We start from the raw sequence: 20,653 nt of genomic DNA on the forward strand, positions 1-20,653 counted from the left end.
CTATACTTACTGTCAGATACTATTTGTGTGTGTGCTTGTTCTGTGGCCTGAGGTGAATGTACATCTGATTGGTCATCAGTATCCGAGGTTCATTGTTGTCAGACCCATGGCAGTTTCATTGTGAGGTGTAGGGCATTTCCTTTGGCTTTGTCTTTTGCTTGAATCAGTGCTTTCACACTCTAGTCAGAGTTTGTTTGCATCCTGGATGGTGATAAAATATGTTCAACTCTGATGGGTGCGTGTCCTGCGGTCACCAGGTCTTAAACCTACACCACCTGTGGTTGGTACTGCAAGGTCAGCATAGCCTCCCGCATGCTGTGAGCTCAGACATCATCTGGAACACATTGAACCATGTCTACATATGTATAGTTTTCTATTATTGCAGTGAGATGCTATTTCAGATATTAAATACAAGTGCTTTTAGGTAAAAAGGCTGAAGTTCCTCACTCAGGGATGGAGACCCAGCTATAAATCAGAATGCCAGATGTTAAGGCCTGTGTAAGCTGACTTGTAAGGTTTTTCTCTGTGTGTCACTGCTCTGTCCGGTCACCAGCATTTTCAGTTGATCAATAAAATCCTTTATAGTATAGGCAGCTGTTCTCTACCTGTCTACCTGTCGAGTTCTGTGTAAGCGCTTGGTTTCGTTCTGACAGCGATATGCGCTCTGGTGACTCAGTAGAGCCATGTGCACGATTAACTTTGCTTGGAAGCATAAAGTGCCCTGTTATTGGGAAAGCTGTTTTCTGTAAACTGTTCTGTAAATGCAAGCGTACTCCTTAATAATAATTCCTGAGAGGCACTGAGCGTCAGGAAATCTTCAGGTTATCAGGAGCAGCACTTTAAATCTTTCTCATTTTCTTGTGAAAGTTCAGTTCCCCGTTTTGTAGAATCATGTTGTTTTATGATTTATGATTTATGAGAAGACTGTTGAATGATGGTGTTTGGAACTGTGCCTGCATAATTATAACGTAATGTTTTTGTAATTATTATAAAAATCATACAAACATCAGTGTCATAAAGCTGCCATGTAAAATGCTATGTATAACCTGTTTGCCCAATTAAGAGGATAATGACCGTTTTCCATGTATCTGTGTGTATCTCTCCCATCATGAAGACCCTACCTCTTTGGGGCAGGATGTTTTTCCATTAAAACTCCATGGTGAGTTTTTCCAGTTCACTCCCAGCATGCTTCGCTTTGTATTTGCTTCAGCAAGCAACTGCATTATATTTCTTTTTCATTCATCTCCAAGTATTATTTTTAGCTTGTTATTTATTTATTTATTTTTGTTTGTTTCCGGTATGTTCAAGCAGGCTGTGGCAAGACTCTTTGAATATGCTTTTTATCCTTCTCATTTTTTGTGTTTCATTTAATGTTTTGTGATTGAAGCTGTTTATTGACTACAGTAGCACATATTCCATGCTGCTTAGCCTGTTTCATATCCTAGTTTGTGGTGTCTTGAGTTCTGAAGGCAGTTTCTTTTATTTAAGAAATAAATTTTATCCATAAAAGAAAAACAAACCACTATCAGTTATCAATTATCAACCCAACTATCAATCACTGAACCATACATTCAGTATCCGTGTATTGTTTCTAAACATGTTTGAGTTGCAGTGATTGGTTTGTCAAAGTTATTTTTGGCGCATTCAGCTGTGGGGTGAGTTTGGTCATGTGATCATGGAGCAAGTGTCTCCGTGTTATGAAGAGTTGGTCCTGAGGGAGGCTGTGTTCCGGATCTTGAGTCGACGTCACACGGCTTTGCTTGTGCTGCGGTTTACTCGTGGCTACTTTTTTTTTCGTCTGTCTTGTTCAAACTGAAAGACAACAATTGTTTATTCTAAATCTTCGTCTTTGTATTCATATTTGTGTTGAATTATGAATTTATGGCCTGGTGATGTGAAACATGGTTTGTTTTTTTTAGCACTAAACCAAACAGAGCCCTCTCTGTGTGGTATTGGAGGAACAGTCATCCATCTGTTTCTCCTTTTGAATTGGCGTGATGATTTCAGAACATAACTGGGTAATTGTAATCAGCAGCTCAATACTCTTAAGAGAATCAAACTGAATTCTTGTCAGAATGTCTGGGCTCTGTCTGCTGGGGAAAAATGATCATAATATCAGTTATGTCCGTCCGACACTTCTTCATGATGGTAGCCTCACTCTTATAGCTTCTGTATTTTTTATTACATTAGAGAGTTTATTTTAAAGAGGAAACTTTTGACATTTACACTAAAAGCCCTTAATATCAGAAACAGTAATATCATCTCAGGACTACAGCCAGTGCTATTGGTGTTTTGAGTAATGTTTATAAACTTGGCTTTTTACATGTCTCACAAGAGCCTATTTTGTATTTCAGACATGTTAGCTTTAACAGTGCTTTCTGCACCACTGAATCACAGCTCAGGACTAATGCTACAGGGCACACTTGTGCTAAGCTGTTAAGAAATATTGTCCAAAATAGCAGAGCTCTCCTAGAAACATCTAATTATGCTCCCAGGCTTTTAGAAGAATCCCAACTGTGGTAGTTTCAAGAGAAAAGATGGAAGAGTTCTGTGAAATGTTACCTCCACTGAATTGTACTGCCTCGCTCCTGCCTCTAAATGAGAAGCATGTGCTGACTTTCAGCCTGACTTTGCCTGAGTCTGACTTTGAGTTTCCATCTTCGTTAAGTTGAAACCTTTTATATGAGAAACGGTCATACTGTAAATGACTTCCTTCCTAATGAGTTAATGTAAGATGCATCAGTAACAGTTCTTTATTTGCTTAGAGATTTTAACAACTTGCTCCTGCGCGTGGAATAACTCTCAGATGACCCAGGGGTCAAATGTTTTTTTTTTTTTTTTGCCAAATGACAAGTGGAGAAAGCCAACCTCAGGTTGTGACTGCACCATGCAATCCTATTCTTAAAGTTACACTGGTGTCATGCTATAGTATATTTACAGGTATGTACCCAATATCTGGCCCAATATCTCTTAAATATTGTTCTTTGGTTGTTATCCCACTCATTCTGTACAGTATTACAACTGCATGGACTCATCATTTGCTTAAATTAGGCCCTTTTGCAGATCTCTTTTTTGGAGAAGAATAGAAAAGCTGGGCAGGAATGAGTGCCTTTCGCTGTGCTGTTGTGATGAGGTGGAACAGTGGAAATGGAGGAGAAAAGTCCTTGTTCCTGTCTCAGTGTTGGATGTAGGGCTATGTTGTTTACGGTGGAAAGGACTCCCAAATTGCCGCCATTAGTGCAGTACGTCCAGTCGCCATGCATCAGAGTGTGTTTGGGGAAAGGCTGCTGTAAAATAACAAATGTGACGTTAAAGGATATGTCCACATGATGCTAAACTCTTTCAAGCACACTCTAATACTGGCCGTCTCGCCTGATATACACCAACCATATGGCCTGCACGGCCGGCCCACTGAGTCACGACCAGCGCACTGCTCCAGCTCTTTGTAGCTCAGTGACTGAGTGTGCACCATGCTGTATTTGTTTACTGCAGGCCCTGAAAATAAATGGAGGCTGCTTCTGCCCCTCGATGGCGCCTCGCCTGCTCCCAGTCTGTAATACATGGGGACTTTGATGGTGGACATTACAGATTGAATTATGCCCTCGAGGAAAAGCTATTAGCTCAAGTCAAGAGTCCTCATTTGTTAAATTAAAAGTGGAAATGACATGCGAGGAGTCTTCTCAGTGAATTAGAATGGCAGAAAAACTCCCCGACTCTCTCGGTTAGGACCAGCGGGAGCAGAGGGAAAATGCCAAGAGAGGAGAAGGGGTGGAGAAAAAAAGCAAAAGAAAGAAAAAGAGAAGACCCATTTGGCTTCTGTTCAGTAACGTCCATCTTCCCTTTTCAGGCACCACGCTAAGTATGTTTATATTTCATAATTTATTGTTATTGGGTTACATTTTTCTTAGGGTGCCCTCAGTGCCAATGTTTATTCTGAATTATTCGCTCATACATATGGTCTGCAGAATCGCAGCAGCTTGTGTTGTCTGAGACAGGAGCTGAAACCCCAACACTTTCAAGCCACTTCAAGCAAGAGCAAGAGGAAAAGAGTGATTTAAAATACAGACATATCAATGCCAGTGGTTGTTTTACTTAAAGAACCAGAATATTGCGAACCAAGCTGTGATCTGGCTCTGCTGGCAACCGCTGTTGACCAAACCCTCTTCAAAGAGCTCTCCTCAAAAACCCCAATGGCAAGACAGCTCTCACTTCCCCTGTGCTCGGGGACTCCAGCCAAACCTGCCCTTCAACTCAAACGCTGCGCCATGCACCGCTCTCATTCTCTTCAGCAGTGGTTTGACATTCAAAGGTTGCCATTTATACCTTAAAACATGTCCTAAAGAATAATGTTATTCCCAGATTTATTATTCGAGGCTCATACCAAAAAAGCAGCAGAGAGTAGGGGGATACGGTTTCCTCTCCATTCCCCTGAACTCTGGGCGGCGGTCTGCGCCAGCCTGTGATTTTATAGAAATGAATGTTGTCATCCTGGAGTCAGGTTGTGCTGCTTAGGCTATTGGAACCAGCTGACATTAAAGGCCTTGTGGCTTAACGTTGGCTTTTAAGAGTGGAGGTCAGCTATTTGCCCATTAGACACCTTCCTAAACTCAAGGCAAGTAGCTGATCTCCTCTTCAACTGCCTCCCCTTGTGTAAAACTGGTAATGTCATTTGCGTTCGCCAAAGTGTCTGACTCCGTTTTGGGCCATGAAGTTTTACTGTCCACTTTAAATTGCTCTTTTTGGCCAGCGGTGAGTCCTACCTGCTGTTGTGTGTCTGTAGTGTATTGGACAGCCTTGGCTTCATTCCTGTCATTAGGTGGAGAAAGAGAGAGGAAACAGTGTGCTGGACTTACTGGACTATCTTGGACTTCTGAGCGGGTTGACTTGGCTCTGGACCTTCTGTTTCCCCTGACAGACGCGGAGACAGACAGGCACACATCCACACAGGCCAAGGCAATATCCTGACATGCCGCTATCTCCTCATCAGCCACACACACACTACACCTCACATTTTTAGTTATTCAACTTTCCCCTCGTCCAACACTAATAAATACTTGCCAGTAGCACTCCTCAAGTCTTTTATTCATTTTTTCCCCTCCACTGTAGCCACCATCCCATGTGTGGTGTTGGTTGAACAAAGATGTCAGCATCACTCCTCATCCTAAGAGTAATTTACGACTTGCTGACAGCTTTAAGGGAAGTGAAAGAGTGAGAGTTCAGCACAGCAACAGGTCACTCAGCACCTATTAGTGTGTCAGGCAGGGCTGGAGAGAAGAGTTCAACTACTGGACAATCCATCCATATTTACCTTCAAATGAGACTCAAACATTTTTGGAAATATTTCATATATTTTCATTATGCTTAGAGTTACTTTCACTTCTGAATATTTCCCTGTGTGGTGTAGTGCTGTGTGATGCATTTCCCATATCAGTACACATGATACTGACACGCTGTGATCTTGCTTTTCAGTTTTAGCAATCATTTTTAGCAGTATATTGGGCAGATAATGAGCATCATATCCTTTTGATATAGAGCAGTAAATAATGTTGTTTGTAATGATTCCACAGTCCATGATGTGATTTAAAAGCCTAGATATGACCTCCACATACCAACAATCGAGAGAGAGAGCTTAATAAGCACGGGTACAGCTAGTGTTATAGTTACGCCCGGCGTTCATTGCCTCACACTTCTGGACAGACAGTAACTGAAGCGTGATAGCTATGTATTCTTAAATTATTAGTGAGACTATATGAGTTAATGATTTACCCCCCCCCCCCCCCCTTTCTTTTTTTTTTTTTTTTTAGCAATTCTCGCGACACATTTTCACAGCAGGTAAAGTGGCCTGGCCTGGTTTTATCTGGTGTTTAGGGCTGTTCACACCATCTGTTTAAAGTGACATATTAATCTGAACAGTTCACGCTCCAAAACATACCAGAACATAGCCACAGATAGATCAGGGTAGGTTGAATTTAACTAAACTCAGTAAATTCAGTTCAGGACTGAATTTTAATTTCCCACGCCAGTATATGTTCTTTTCTGATGCATGAAATTGTTTCCAAAAAAAACAAGTTAAAATACAATTGTAAAAATAGCAAACATTGACAATACATTCAGTATTTTCTAGCTCTAGTGCAGTAGACAAATAGTTCCAGTTCCAATATTCCAGGGGCATTTATTTTACTTGTTTTATTACTTAGCTTTTATGAACATACCTTCAGATGTTGTGTGTGGTTATATTTCCTCTAACATTATCATGTATCCGGTTTTTGAGATAGTTGTCAGGGTTCAGAGTCTTACATGGCTGAGATGTCGAGGGCAAGTTTTACAGTGCAGGTTAGGCATGAACTGGACACTGATACCACTCTGCTACTGTTCCAGGATGAGTTCCATATGGCCACCCATATTACACTGCTCAACCATTTTCTGTGTTGGGTTTCATCAAACCGTTTCTGGCATGCAGAATAATTCAATAGCCCCCAATAAATTCTTTTAAATGGCTAATCCAGAACGAGACCTGCAGAGGCAGCTGCAGAGCCTCCATTTAGACCAGATTTATAAGCAAATGACAGCAATTATGTGACATAAGCTTCGCCAGCATGCATATGACAAGCTTTTAGGGCTTGCCGAACACAAACAGTCTGCATTTGTAATGAATTACTTGCAATGGTTTTGACCTCTGATGTACATAGCTGTCTGTTTTCCTACAGCTTTAGTTGTAATGAATGTATTTTTGTCTATGCACAACAATTTAGGCAGTTCATTTTGCAATTTGACACAGGGAGCATTAAACAAGCATACAGCTAACTGTTAGCATCCCTGTTTTACAAAGTGTTTTAGCATTTTTACTTTATGCACATTCCCTCTTTGTTAATAATACTGTAGTTGCTTCCAAACAGAGTGGATTTAAGAGGCAGCATTCAGGCCTTCAGACTAAATCGTAGAAGACACTGTATCTTATTGCAAACATGCATGGTGTGTATTTGTGCGATGTTCATTGTGTACAGAGCAAGTATTTTGTTTTGTTGTTGTGAAATTTTCTTGGCTCATCCAAAAACCCTTGAAAGAAGTCATTCATGCGTGTGGAACATTGTCTTGATTTATGCATCCCAAGTTGATGTGTCTTTTCTTTTCAGTGATGTGGCTTTGAGTTTCCTCTGTTATTTGACCCTGGGCCTCAGATTCCCTACAGCAGGCTGCAGAAGCTGCTCTGTGTCACCAAAGAACTCTCTCTCTCTCTCTCTCTCTCTCTCTCACTTTCTCACTTTCTCACTTTCGTTTTCTCTCCTCTCTCTCTTTTCAAGTTCTCTCTTGCTGTCTCACTTTCTCCATTTCCCTTCCTTCACTCCTGTTTTTCTGTCTCCTACAGTAAGGCCAAGCCGCCCCCACAAATCTCTCCCAGTAAGTCAAGTGGAGGGGAGTTCTGTGTGGCTGCAGTGTTTGCTTCGTCCCGCTCCTGGTTCATCACCAACCCCAACATGAAAAGAGAGAAAGGTCAGAGCAGCTCAGTCACAAAACAGAGCATGCATGCACAATTTACACACTGCCATTTAAAAATAATCATTGTTCAGATGTTCTGGTGTAGATGTGTAAAAGAGTTCAGAGTTTTTCTTCTTGTTCTTAAACTCTACATCCTTAGAACTTTGTATATATATTTTGTATAAAAAATATAGATTTTGAGGTTTCACATGTTCAAAAAGAAAAGAATCTCAAATATGGAGGCAAATACCTTCAGAAAACCATAGGTAGATAATAATATGTAGATAATGGAATATATTACTTGGAGTTTGTAACTTTTTGTAAGAATTGATTATTAAAATGTGTGTAATATAGTTTAGTTTAATGTTATTACAGTTTTTAAATGAACTTTTATTGGGGGGAAAATGCATTTAAAACTTGAACTATTGAATAAAATATTTTAGTTCTGTCTGAATGCGCCATATTGGTCATTTTTACAGTGCTCTTGCGTCAAGATAAAGTAAAGTTTCCACAGTGTTTTACCTTCTGTAAAACAACCTGTAATTATTATATGCGGTTATATTAATCCCGTGTGAGTTGACATACATAGTTTTTTTCGCGGCTTCCCTTAAGTATAGAGGCACTTAAGGGGCATTTAGTTCTGTCTTGCTTGACCCAGTCCTGCATGGCCCTTCAAGTCTGTGGCAAGCTTCAGTCAAATCTAGAAGAGGAGCCAAAGGACCGGTCAGAAGCGCGACATTGCTGGCAGCTTTAGGCAAGTCATTGTGCAGCGTAGCCTATAGCTTACATGCAATTTATGCTAGCTTTCTTCTAATTTTCATGCTAAAATTTTATTAATATTATAAGTTTTAAGACTGTGTTATAAGAGTTCTCTCCCCCACCCATTTCAGTTCTTAATGTCAAGATTTCTTATCCCGAAGCGGTCATAGATTTTGCCGATTTACTTCCCCGCTCCATGTAAGACTAATCCCGTTCGAATAGGGCTTTAGTCATTTTTACCTGAACACAGTTGCTTCTACTATAATTACCAGAAGTTGACATGCACCACATATTTTCTAAATTTTCTGAATTCTCTGCTGATTTTAGATCAGTCTCGTCAGGCCGTTGTTGAATCTCTCTACATCTTGAGCTGCTATGGCAACCTGGTGGAGCATGTGCTGGAGCCTCGGCCAATAAGCACAGCGCAGAAGATAGGCGACGACACACCTTTAGAGCTGAACACCTCTCCGAGGGCATGCTGGAATCTAGCCAGGTACGGTTCCTTCCCTCTGCTCACCTCAGACATCGTACCTCTTCACTAGGACTCTACTTTAGTCCTAAAATTATGTCACAGGTTTGAGCTAATTAACAACTGTAAGGCCAGCTTTTGTGACCTCTCCTGACCAGAGATTAACATTTTACAAAGGAAACCCACTATGATAATAATGATGTAATTACATACACAGGTGCTTATTATTTATGAGATGTACTATATGTTTTACATAAATTGAAATGAAAACAGAAGTTGAAATAGCACCAAGGACGTGATAATTACTAAGAGTAGATTATTGTGCTATTCTCAACCAACATTACTGTACATAATTAAAGTGAATGTGTCAGGAGTGAAAGTGTAGGTTATGGAATATAGTGTTCTTCAGTGTAATTCGATTATCATAGATTGAGTTTGGATGTAATGCAGTATGAACCTAAAAATGCAATGTAAGGAAAATGCAGGGACAGCTATCTTACTTAACTGTCATTTGATCAAATATTGTAGCATGCATCTCGGTAGCCTGTTGGGTCAGGCCATATTCGGCAGAAGAAACGGAAGGACTGCCAGGCTTGAGGGAATAAAGTCCATTATTGCTCAGCAGGAAACTATTCTATACATCTGGTTCTTTCATACATGCTTCCTAAAATTGATTTCTGTGTTTGTTTTGAGTAGAACGCCACAGTGGAATGAGCTTCAACCTCCTTTCAACAGCAGCCACCCCTTGGTGCTGGCGTCAGACTTTGTGCAATACTACCAATACCTCCTGGCTGGCTGTAAGTACTTGTCTGTGTGTAGCCTGGCGTATAATAATGTTATATATTCCTTGTGAGACTTTAGTTTTTAACATTATTGGTTCCACATGCTGTGTATGCTCCCCTGAGTGTAGACACTACAGTGTCAATTTCTCACTTCTTTTAAGGGTTCACAGAAAGATAAGCGCGCGCAGTTCAGTGTGTATGTGTGAGTCTGTATCTCTAGTGGCATCTTGAATCAGGTCTTTGTCACTCAGCTGTAATGGTTCTCCGCAAGACGCATCATGCCTCTGAATTAACTCAGCATTCAAATGAAGGCAATTAGTGTGGCTTTAAATCCATGTAATTCAATAACAAGTATAAAGAGAGCGCAGGCACTCTAGGTTGCCATCCGACAGGCAACTCCAGGGCAGAGTACTCATGGATGACCACACATCTAATACATCTTGAATAAATGAGCATTAGGCGGATAATCATAAACATAAATCAGTAATTAGCTCTCCGAGTCCTTCGGGCACAGCTTCAGATTTGTTCTCTCCCACTACATCCCAACTGCTCAAGGCCTAACGGGTAGAATATTCTCTAGAATTTGCTCTAATAACCTCGCATGTGTCACAGTGATGAAGTAGCCTCGTCTGAGGGATCGTGGCAGTAGCTCTGTGTGAATGTGCTCCACTAGGGGGAAGTGACATAATGAGCAGTGTGTTAACATTTATGTCCAATTAAAATTAGCTAGAGATCTTTGCCCCATCCTTCCCCATTACCACTGAGCCTCGACCAACCCGATACGGCACAGGCTTGAGTCAGTATGCACGTAATTGCGGGCACATTTTGCATCGCCCTTGGCGCTCTCTGCAAGGTGCAGCCAGGCTCGCTGCTTGCCACCTTCAGTTTTCCATCTCATCGTGCTGTTTTTTTTTTTGTTTTTTTTTTGCCGAGAGGAGCGACTCCGGATTCAACAAAGTGGCCTCTCAGTGTCGCAGTGATGCAGGAGTCAGATCTCATGCAGGGACAAGCTAAGCCCAGCTGCCACCTTCAATTAAACGCAGAGAAACGAGCCCAGAGATGAAGCTCTACCTCTGCTACGAATACAAATGTTATCAGGCTCTCGTGTTCCCTGTAACATCAGATGAAGCCCACTACGGAGAGGGAAGAAGAAAGGGGAAGATGACGGAAGAGAGGCAGAGATAGCACAAGGGCAGCCGCAGCGGACGGTTCCCAGGCTCCGCCGGGTGCAGGAAGGACGGGGTCCCTGCCTGTCCTCGGACCGCGCTTACCCGTGGCGGGCCGGCGTGATTGACGGGCCTGCTCTTGCCTCTATATTGGATGACCCAGCTGATTAAAAATGCAGCATGTGGAAGGTGGGGTCAGAGGAGCTGGAGCCTGCAGGGCTGGTGATAAAAGCAGCCGTGGCGCCACTTCATGGTCACTATCTCCACCTGTCCATCTGCCCAGGCTTAGGCTGCACTTGGGAGGAGGAGCATTACCCAGCCACCGCCAAGTCTACCCAGATGATGGGCAGATAATGAGAACGCGCAGGCCTGCGAGAGCTCCTTCGAACCAGCTGACAGCGCTCAGGGAATCCTCAGCTAGTGACATTAGCCGCCTTTTATCACGTACAGGCACCTCTGTGTCTGAGAGCTCACTAATGAATGAGCCTGGATTTCTTAAGGAAAGGTGTGAGGGCTTTTATGTGAGTGAAGCCTTCCTTTTTTTTTATCTTGCACACACAGCTCTCTCTCTTATTTCCGACTTTGGCTGGCAGGACTTATTTACTACAATTTAGTATATGTATTTTTTAATCCTTTTTTAAGGGAACCAATATTTGTGCAGCAGTCGGCAGTGTGTGCTCAGACACCTCTGGCTGGCCGCGCAGTTTGGTTGAGGAAAACAAGCTCTGAATAATTTACCTCCCAGCACTGTGACTGGCTCCGGTCAGCACCGCTACAGCTGGGGCCTCTGCTGCCTCTCCACGCCTCATAATGCTCTAATTGTGGCCAGAGAGTCTGCGAGGCCTGCAGCCTGCCCGCCTGCTTTCTGACTGCAGTGGCCTGGTCAATAGCCCTAATTGCCTCCTTGGGTCATCGGCAGGCACATCAGACTGAGTGAGGGGTAAAGGGCAACCCTGGCGCCACTGCAGGGTCAGCCCAGAGGCTCTACTGTCCAGCTCCTAGTGAGAGCAAGGGGAAGCCTTAAAGTCCATGCGTCTCTGAAATGGCTGATAAGATCATTAGCGTTATGTTTCACATGAGACCCCTCAGCCTTAAGGTCACTTGCTGAATAGTTGCCCACCCCCTTTGTTCTGCCTGTTCTTCCTGCTCTACCTGCTGCTCCTCCTGACTTGCCTTAGGTAGGAGCCTGACCTGGACCCATCACTCTCCATTATAGGGTTATTGTAGTAGTTGTACGTTTCTGACCTCACACAAATTTGATGTGATTGGTTATGATTTTATTAGGACAGTATTCAGTGCATCATGTTTTTTTTTTTTGTGATTTTAGAAATATTTAATTAATGTGTGTTCACTGATTAATTGGAATATGCCAGTATAGTAACTTTGTACAACAATGTACTCCCAACTGTACTTTCAACACATTCAAGCTGAATAGAAGGGTTTGTCCAGTCAGTTATATCAAGATCCATGAACAGTGACCATACTGAGATCTTTATAGTGCGTACTGCGTAGGAAAATCAGATGTCAGGTATGCTATGACAACTTTATGGAATTTTGTACCGTAAGACTTAAGGAACTAGATTTTCACTCTTATGTTTGTAATATCTGCCTGTGTGTGGACAACCTATCGTACATGGTGCTTTTCTTGCTTAAATAAAAAGTAATATGAAAATAAACAATTGTGCAATTTCTGTCAATAAAAAGCTTTAAAAACTCTGTATTATAGAAGTCAATTCGGGATGTCCTGATCCAGTCCTGTAACTTGGGATTGAGGACCAATTCGGGTGTTTTTAATGGATCGGCTATTGGCGATCTGATCCTTATGTTTGCTATACAGCATTAATAGACATCGTCCTCAGTAAACACAACCCTAGACACTAGCCTAGTTCATTTGTGCCATTTTTTCAGTAAACAAAACAGCTCTGGTAAACGTGGTGATGGAAGCTAAACTCACTTACTCTAATTCTTAATTTGTAACTCTTCATTTCACCTTATATAGTGCCACAGTTACATTGTGTACATTTCAGCAGCAGAATGTAACTGCTGCATTATTTAAGGTGGAAAGGAAAGTTTAGGAAAGAGGAAGACTTTAGCTTGAAGTTATTCATTAATTTATTTCTGCATTAATTTAGTGATTTGACTGCAGAGCTACTAGAGAACTGGGAGCTGAATGGTCTGGTAGGTCAGTCAGATCGGATTGTAAGATATTAAACACTAGAGAGTTTAAAACAGTCATTTAGAAAATTGCTACCAACCAAAGGAAATCAGTTTGGGATGTCTGAACTGTTCACAAAAAAAAGTGATTTTACTGATGTTTACTATTGTGCATTAGCACATGTTGCCCAAGATGTAGGGCTGCATTATTTATAGAAACACACAGATCGGATCGGTATCAACCGAGCATTAAGAGACTCTAAATGGATCAAGGATAAATAAAACACACAAACAAAAACAACCTTGGTCGGTACATCCCTAGTGTCAACAAAAACTATGAACTTACTATGAATAACAAAATGACTTGAACTTGCCACTGTAATTTATAAAACTAACACTGCAGTAATTTCATTCACTGGAATGTGACACTGAATAATGTAACACAACATTATGAGGTGCTTGGGCAAACGTGTTTCACATTAGTAGCTGGAGATTTTGGTTTGCTTTCGTACAGTGAGACTAGTAGTCGCCGGAGAAAACGTGCGAATCCACACAATTATGTGGTCAGTTCTTGTTTCCCGACTACAACCTCCTCTGCGTTTCAGGCTCGAAGCTGCCACTACATCCTGGTCGTTACGAACCCACCGAAATCCGATCTACAGAGCCAGCCGCTGTTCTTATGCTTCAATTATTAATTAGTCAACACTTATTGCCCTCGGGCCAGGAGGCCACAGGGGAGGATGCAGAGGAAGAAGTGACTGTGTTTAAGAAGTAACAGGACCTGACTTTGTTCTGTACTGTTAAAAAAAACACACATTGTATCAGCCCGGATAAGGCTTGATATATATGTGTGTGTAATGAAGCATGATGGCATGGCTAAATTCTTCTATCTCTACCAGCGGGTGGTGTTTTTAGTGATTGAGTAGCGAAAGAGAGGAGGGTCCGTTGGGTATGTTATCGCAGAAGGTCGTGACTGTCTCACAAACCTGGCAGAAACACCTCTAAGTGTGCACCTGCTGCAGGGTGGTTGAGCAAGCGCGAGAGAGTAGGAAAGATGGAGAGGGAGCAGCAGAAGCTCCTTGTGCTCTCCAGATGAGCGTTTGACAACTTTATTATCCACTCCCTTATTAAATACATTTACAACAAAGGCATGTGCTAGCCTGGAGGTGGGAAGAGAAACTACTGATTCTGCACATTAGTCTTCATTCTTGGCGCCTGCTTACTCAAGCCTGCTAGTGCTCCATCTGTCTGTGCTGTGTGCGCACACTCACACACATTAACACACACACACACACACACACACACACACACACACACACACACACAAAATCACCTCACAGGCCACAAATGTGCTTTCTCACTCTGCTCATTGCACAAGATGTTTACTCAAATGTAGAGCCTCATCCTGTTTCCTTTTTCAACACAGTGATGCCTCCAGGAAGCCCTGGGCCCATCACCCGGCACGAGTCCTACGACAGCCTAGCCTCTGACCACAGCGGCCAGGAGGATGAAGAGTGGCTCTCTCAGGTCAGTGCTCCTGCCGCCGCTGCCACTGCTGCTGCTGCTCTTCCAGCCCTCCTTATGTGTCCAGTCCACTTCAGAGCAGGAAAAGTGTGCACTCTCCATTCAGTTTATGATGGCGCCTGAAATGATCACTTGAATGGAGAGATCAATCTCCTACTCTCTTTTTTTGGTTGGTTCCTTAGGTTAAGTGTCTGCCCCTTTTGTCATGAATAATTTCTTGACATGCATTATTAACAGTGCCAGATGTAAACTGCTTTGTAAACTCAGTGGTGTTGTGGTGATTGCCATACTTTCTGTGGTCTTTCCAGGTGAAACTGGAACTGGGAAGGTGGACCGGGGGGTGCTGCAGCTATCAGAGATTTTTAGGGGAGAATCCCTTGTCTCCTTCAAACATAACAGCAGCTCATGTCATTATTAGCCCAACCCAAAGATGTAAGATAAGATAATCCTTTACTAGTCCCACAGTGGATGTAGTGATTCATTTAATAGCCCATTTAATAGGCCAGTCAGAGTTAAGATAGCATTACCTGAGCATAAAAAAGCCACGTTTAAGTATTGTTGAAGTTTCTTATTCAGATTTCTTTCTTCAACTTTCTAATTCTGTGAAAAATCATTGATCACATCCAACACAGCCAACTAATGTTTAACATAAGATAACCCTTTATTGGTCCCACTGGGGGGAAATTCACATTTATATAAATATTATATAAATAAAATAAAATAATGAAATAGTATTCTATGGAGTAGTCGAACCATTCATGTTTAAATTATACTGCAAATGGCATTCAGCAGGGTCCAAGCACAACACACCATTATGGAGCCAAAAGAACACTCATGAGTAGCGATTTCCCGATCAGGTTATCCCTGATCAAATCAGAGGAGCTTAATTCTAAGTATCAGCTGATGTAATATGATCTTCATATGAACAACACAGCCACACAGTTTAGACATGATGTGCTGCTAATTAATGCTGAGGATCTATTAAAATATGGCTGGATCAAATCAATCCTAATTTATCCTGAGTCTTCATATTTGATAAATCCAAAGCTGTGACCATGCAAATGCAACTCCCTTAGATTCACAAGGAGGAGGAGGAGGAGGAGGAGGAGCATGAAGAAGTGTGTGGGGTTGGGTGATCGATTTAAGCCAAGACCCATTTAGCAACCTCTGTTTAAAGCATGTATATGGACTCGGACTGCATATTCAATCACGCTTAACATTCATTTTACAAGGGGCATACATCGCATCGCCTTTTTGAAATGACCTCATTTGCTCCCAATATGACAGCTACTGGATAAATAAGGCCTAATCCTTCTGGGTTGCTTCAGTTTGTCTCTTTGAGTGGGACTGTGATTAGACAGCTCGTCTGTGTCGTGTTATGGCAACTCTGCGTGAAAAGCGCAGTCCTGTGTGCGCGCTCTGGCGACTGGCTGTGTGTAATGAGGGCTGTCAGTGTGAAGCGGGCTCAATATGTCACCGCCGAGTGTAGCAGGAGGGTCGGGGGGAACATCTGGCTATAGCCCCTGCAAAAAAAGCAGTGCTGCATCTGTTTCTCTCAGGGCTGGGCGACACTGATGGTGTTAACCACAGAAAAAAAAAGCCACACTACAGTCGTCATCCTCTCTGGCCTCATTTACGCAGATGTGATGAGAGTCCCTCTTTCTGGGAGGACAAAGTGGATGGGGGAGTATAGTTGAGTCTTCTCCAGTTGTTACCCATCTTTCATTTCTCTTCGGCATGATATCAAAATACAAAAACAATGTAGCATTCCCCATTTCTAACTGTCACCTGAATACAAAAGTACAGGGGCCAAAAATGCCCCGAAAATACACTATATGGATGAGATTAAGTATTGGGACACCTGCTTATTCATGGTTTCTTCTGAAATAAAGGGTATTAAAGAGTTGTTGGGATAAATGTCTTTACTGTCCAGTGAAGATTTTCAAGCATTGCTGTAACAATTTGCTTGCATTCAGCAACAAGAGTTCAGGTCAGAATATTGGATCACCACCAATCTCACAAGGTGTAGTCACAGATAATGTTTGTTTTCAGGTGGAGATAGTGACCCACACTGGTCCTCACAGACGGCTGTGGATGGGCCCTCAGTTCCAATTCAAGACCATCCACCCCTCAGGCCAGACCACAGTCATCTCCTCCAGTTCTTCTGTGCTGCAGTCTCAGGGGCCCAGTGACACGCAGCAGCCTCTGCTTGACTTTGACACTGATGACCTTGACTTACACAGCCTCAGGTAAGGGTGGGCAGTATGGCCAAGTGTTTCTTTGTTATCTAGTGACATGTACGTTTAATTTTTCTGGGGGTTTTGATCATGTTGGAACGGTCTAAACTGTAGATTCACGAAAACTAAACTATGAAAACCATGTGTTCAGTATTTCAAAATAAACAATAAAATATCAAACCTAATTAAACAACTGTTAAAAAAGATTATGGCATAGTGAGCTGATATCTAGTTAACTTCTATTCAGTACTATTCAATAGTTATTTTACTCAATACTACGATTATAAATGTACTCCTTATAACTGAAGTCATTTTTATTGAACATACTGTTAAGTGTTCTACAAGCACTGATGAGACCCATCATAAAGTGAAATATCACCTCACCTTATTATTGCTACCTTCAAGTGCACATATACACAAACACATATACCTTCATTGTTACTTATGTTTTCTACATAAGCACTCACTCTTACCTGCTTGTTCTCCACCATGCACTTACAAAATGCATCCTTACCTTCCAGAATGAAGATAAGTCTCCTGAAACTGTGTCTGTTATGTACTCAAATCCACGAAGAACAGACATAGTCTTGACTTACTGTGTACAGAGGGCAGAAAGCATGTAAAGTAAAAGGATAATATGTATGTGTCTCTACTGTGTGTTAGGATACAGCCAGTGCGTTCCGAGCCAGTGAGCATGCCCGGTTCCTCTCGCCTGGTGGCCGAACGCAGAGGCCAGGCTACTGTCATTGATACCGGCTCAGGTAAGACACAAGGGTGCTTCTCCTATCTTTCTCCTGTACTGGTAGATATAGACAGGAGTTGCTGTTAATCGTCACATTGGCTTGAAAGAGGCCTTTAAAATACAGGCTGTAAATTATTTTCGGACGTTTAGTGTGATGAAGGATTAATAGGCTATATGTCCTTTGCTTGGTGTGGGATTAGCCTGATTTTGTTCAGTGGCATCATTTTCATTATTTTTCTTTTCATCGAGTTGTCAGGTTGGGTTAATCCAGTCAAGAAGAGGTCAGTCTGCCTTGCACTATTGCAGTGGACAGTTCCTCATTCTTTGCTGTAGTGCGAATGTAGCCGGTGTGCTTTAAAGTCAGAACAGGCCGATGCTTGTCTCTTTCGGTCACAGTTTTATTGTGAAGAGAGTATTTTGCTGTGCCTGCATAAGGTGCACATGTATTTTGGGGTACATCATATTCTTTACCCCCAAATGTCTGTCAAAGTACATCCTACCACCTGCACTTGAATTTTTCTCAGTGTGATACAGTTGTCAAAAAGGCCAACAATTCTGGGTCTTCTTTTTTTTTGTGCTTGGGAGTGCACACATCCATTAGCTTCATCTTATTGTCAGTGCTGTTTATTCTTAAGGTGACACTGGCGTGTAGCTCTGTCCTCAGACATACTCTCAGTTTCTTTTTTTGCCTTGAGCCACCAGTCGCCTCCAATGAGAAAAACTGTCACACTGTCCGCCTGTGGTTCACCCATCCCTCCACCTCCAAAACAGAGCATCCAGCTTTATTACCCAGTTTGAACCTTCCCTCTCTTCATCCTCCTTCTCATTTTCATCTCTCTCTCTCTCTCTCTCTCTCTCTCTCTCTCTCTCTCTCGCGCTGTCGTCTGGAGGAGAGCTGCAGGAGTCGCAGCAGGCTTTTATGGGCCGATGCTTATCAGTCTGTGTGTGATTGCTCAGCACTCAGGGCTTCAAGCAGCCTGGCGCCTTCTCTTATCAGTGCTCATCGCTTTGTCTTTATGCCTTCAAAAGGCCACGCGGCTCGGTGTGTCCCACAGATTACAGACACACATCCTCCAGTGTGCTTTGACACTGCTCCCCTAGTCCGCAACCAGGAGGCCGTGGGGGACCTGCTGTTAGACCACTGGAAAAAGAAACATAAAAATACATGTTATTCATTTAATGTTTAATGTTACTTTTTGACTAAGTGACAAACTTTCTTCCATCGAAAGTGAAGAAGGGTTTTGATTCGGTTGTAAAGTTGGCATTTTTGTGTATGACCGCATTGATGTACCTTAATTTCTTTAAGGTACATAAATACATTTATTGTATACAGTGCTCAGCTTCTATTCATCATAGTGTGTTCTATTGCAGGTTAGGTAGGTGCATAAATTACAGTTTAAGAGTTACTGAAATGATGATTTAAGCAGCTGAAAGGTTTGAGTGCTGATGAATGGGAGCATCACAACTCTGGGAAAGGTGGAAGGTGTGGTTTGGCATTATTTCGCTCCCTAACTGCATTTCTCTTAAATATTAAAGTCTCTCACACTGTCACTCATGAATGCTTCTCTTCTGTTTATGTAGACCAGCTATCTCACTATGTGAGTTACCAAAGCCTTAACATCGCTGTGTGTGTACGCAGGGCAAATGCTATATGTTTTACACCTCTCCCAGAGGACTCAGGTTTATCTAAGTGGGTCTGGACCGGATGCGAATGCCGACAGAATAGAGCTCTTGACGCAGCATATCCGAAGTGAGCTCAGGCTCACTGTCTCAGCTTCCCAAAATCAATCGGACGTGTGCGGCTTGCATTATCAATACTTTTATCTGTTCCCCGGGCATCACCCGGAGGCCTGCTAGACTACACAGCGCTTTGTGCAAGGGGGGCCAGGACAGGAGGCGCTTAATCTAGCTGAGTCCACGATAAACCGACCAGGGACACAAGCCTCTTTTGATTTTATTTTGTTATGACTCACTGGAAGAAACACCCTGTCATTTGTTCAGCACAAGCACTTTTCCTTCCCTGCCTGCTTGTTGTGTTGTGTTTGTGTGTGTGTGGCGGACTGACGGCGGGGGAGATGCGCGGGCGACAGTGCACGGAGAGATGCAGGTGTGTTATGATTTCGCTATCTGCTCCCTGCAAGGAGCCGCACTGATAGCTGACTGCGCACGATGTGCTTTGTCAGGGTGAAGGCAGTGTTGATGTCCTCGAGAGAGTGTCCGTCTGTGTGTTTGTGTGTGTGTGTTGTTCTGGTGCTAATCTACATTAGAGGCTGAGCGCACAGTCGCGCTGTGAAGCTGTGCTTACAGATTTTAATCTGCGAGTGGCTGTCCTGTTTTCTGTGTTGTTGTTTTTTTTGTTTGTTTTTTTATATATATAAAGTTGAGCTGCCTCACACAGTCTTTAAGTCAGGTGCACGGTTTGTTTTTATACATTTTAGGATTAGAATGTTAGAAAAACAGGGATAATCTACTTTGGAACCATTTTCTGAGAGGTGGTAGGGTGATTTTAGCATGTTACGACTTAAAGATTACATAAAGATTTAAGGTTTGGTGAAATTCTAATTACTCATACAGTAGGTCTTTATGTACAGGTTCAGAGAAACAATTAGAAAACCTCTTGTTAAAAAATTCAAGAATAGAAATTCTATTTGGTTGCAGATTGATGTATAAAACAACTTTTGATGTTAATACACTGTTAGTACATTTTAAATAAAGGTGCCACAATTGGTGTAAAGATAAAGAACCCTTACCTCAAGTTCTTTAGACCTTTAAAACTTCACATTCACCTCTATTACAAAGATTATTGATTAGTAAAGATTTACTGTTTGTAGTACCTTAATCTGTAGCAGTGTAGAAAACTAAAAAAGTTCAAAAGAAACTTTAGATGTGTCCTGCATCAAGAATGCAACAGGTTTCAAATGTGGCAAGGAAATCTTGATGCAGAAAATGACTATAAACAGATATATTTTATGAACAAAAGTATTGGGACACCTGCTCACTCTTCTGAAGTCAAGGGTATTAAAAAAGAGGGTATTACTATTCCTGGATTGTCTATTATAGATGCCTCGTAGATGCTCACTTGACATTCAGCTGTATATGTATTAAATGCAACTGAACTTTAAGCTGAGTCACTGTCTATTGAATGTAACGCTACACCTAACCTTAACCCTAACCTTAACCTCGAATCAACCCTAAATCCTAACCCTAACTTCAACCCAAACCTTAAATCTAACCCTAAAACTAACCCTAAAGGGATATGGTTAGGGTTAGGTGCAGGGTGACATTCAATAGACCTTCGATCTAGAGTTCAGGCACATTTAATACATATTTAGTTTAATGTTAGC

At 42.1% G+C, this 20,653-nt stretch overlaps 1 protein-coding gene across 5 annotated transcripts in view; it reads left to right on the top strand.

Annotated features, from left to right (window-relative positions):
* Positions 1 to 20,653, top strand: part of bcas3 (BCAS3 microtubule associated cell migration factor) — a 262,914-nt gene that overhangs the window by 72,434 nt on the left and 169,827 nt on the right. For 3 of the 5 annotated variants that reach the window (XM_072691947.1, XM_072691948.1, XM_072691952.1), the window contains exons 17-23: positions 1,115 to 1,159; positions 7,367 to 7,491; positions 8,563 to 8,728; positions 9,401 to 9,501; positions 14,233 to 14,333; positions 16,383 to 16,579; positions 17,231 to 17,328. In XM_072691947.1, the coding sequence (XP_072548048.1) occupies positions 1,115 to 1,159; positions 7,367 to 7,491; positions 8,563 to 8,728; positions 9,401 to 9,501; positions 14,233 to 14,333; positions 16,383 to 16,579; positions 17,231 to 17,328 (833 nt within the window). The remainder of the gene's footprint in view (positions 1 to 1,114; positions 1,160 to 7,366; positions 7,492 to 8,562; positions 8,729 to 9,400; positions 9,502 to 14,232; positions 14,334 to 16,382; positions 16,580 to 17,230; positions 17,329 to 20,653) is intronic. The other 2 variants (XM_072691950.1, XM_072691951.1) reach the window with 1 other exon arrangement.

The sequence above is a fragment of the Salminus brasiliensis genome, chromosome 11, assembly GCF_030463535.1.
Source record: "Salminus brasiliensis chromosome 11, fSalBra1.hap2, whole genome shotgun sequence".
Lineage (NCBI taxonomy): Eukaryota > Metazoa > Chordata > Actinopteri > Characiformes > Bryconidae > Salminus > Salminus brasiliensis.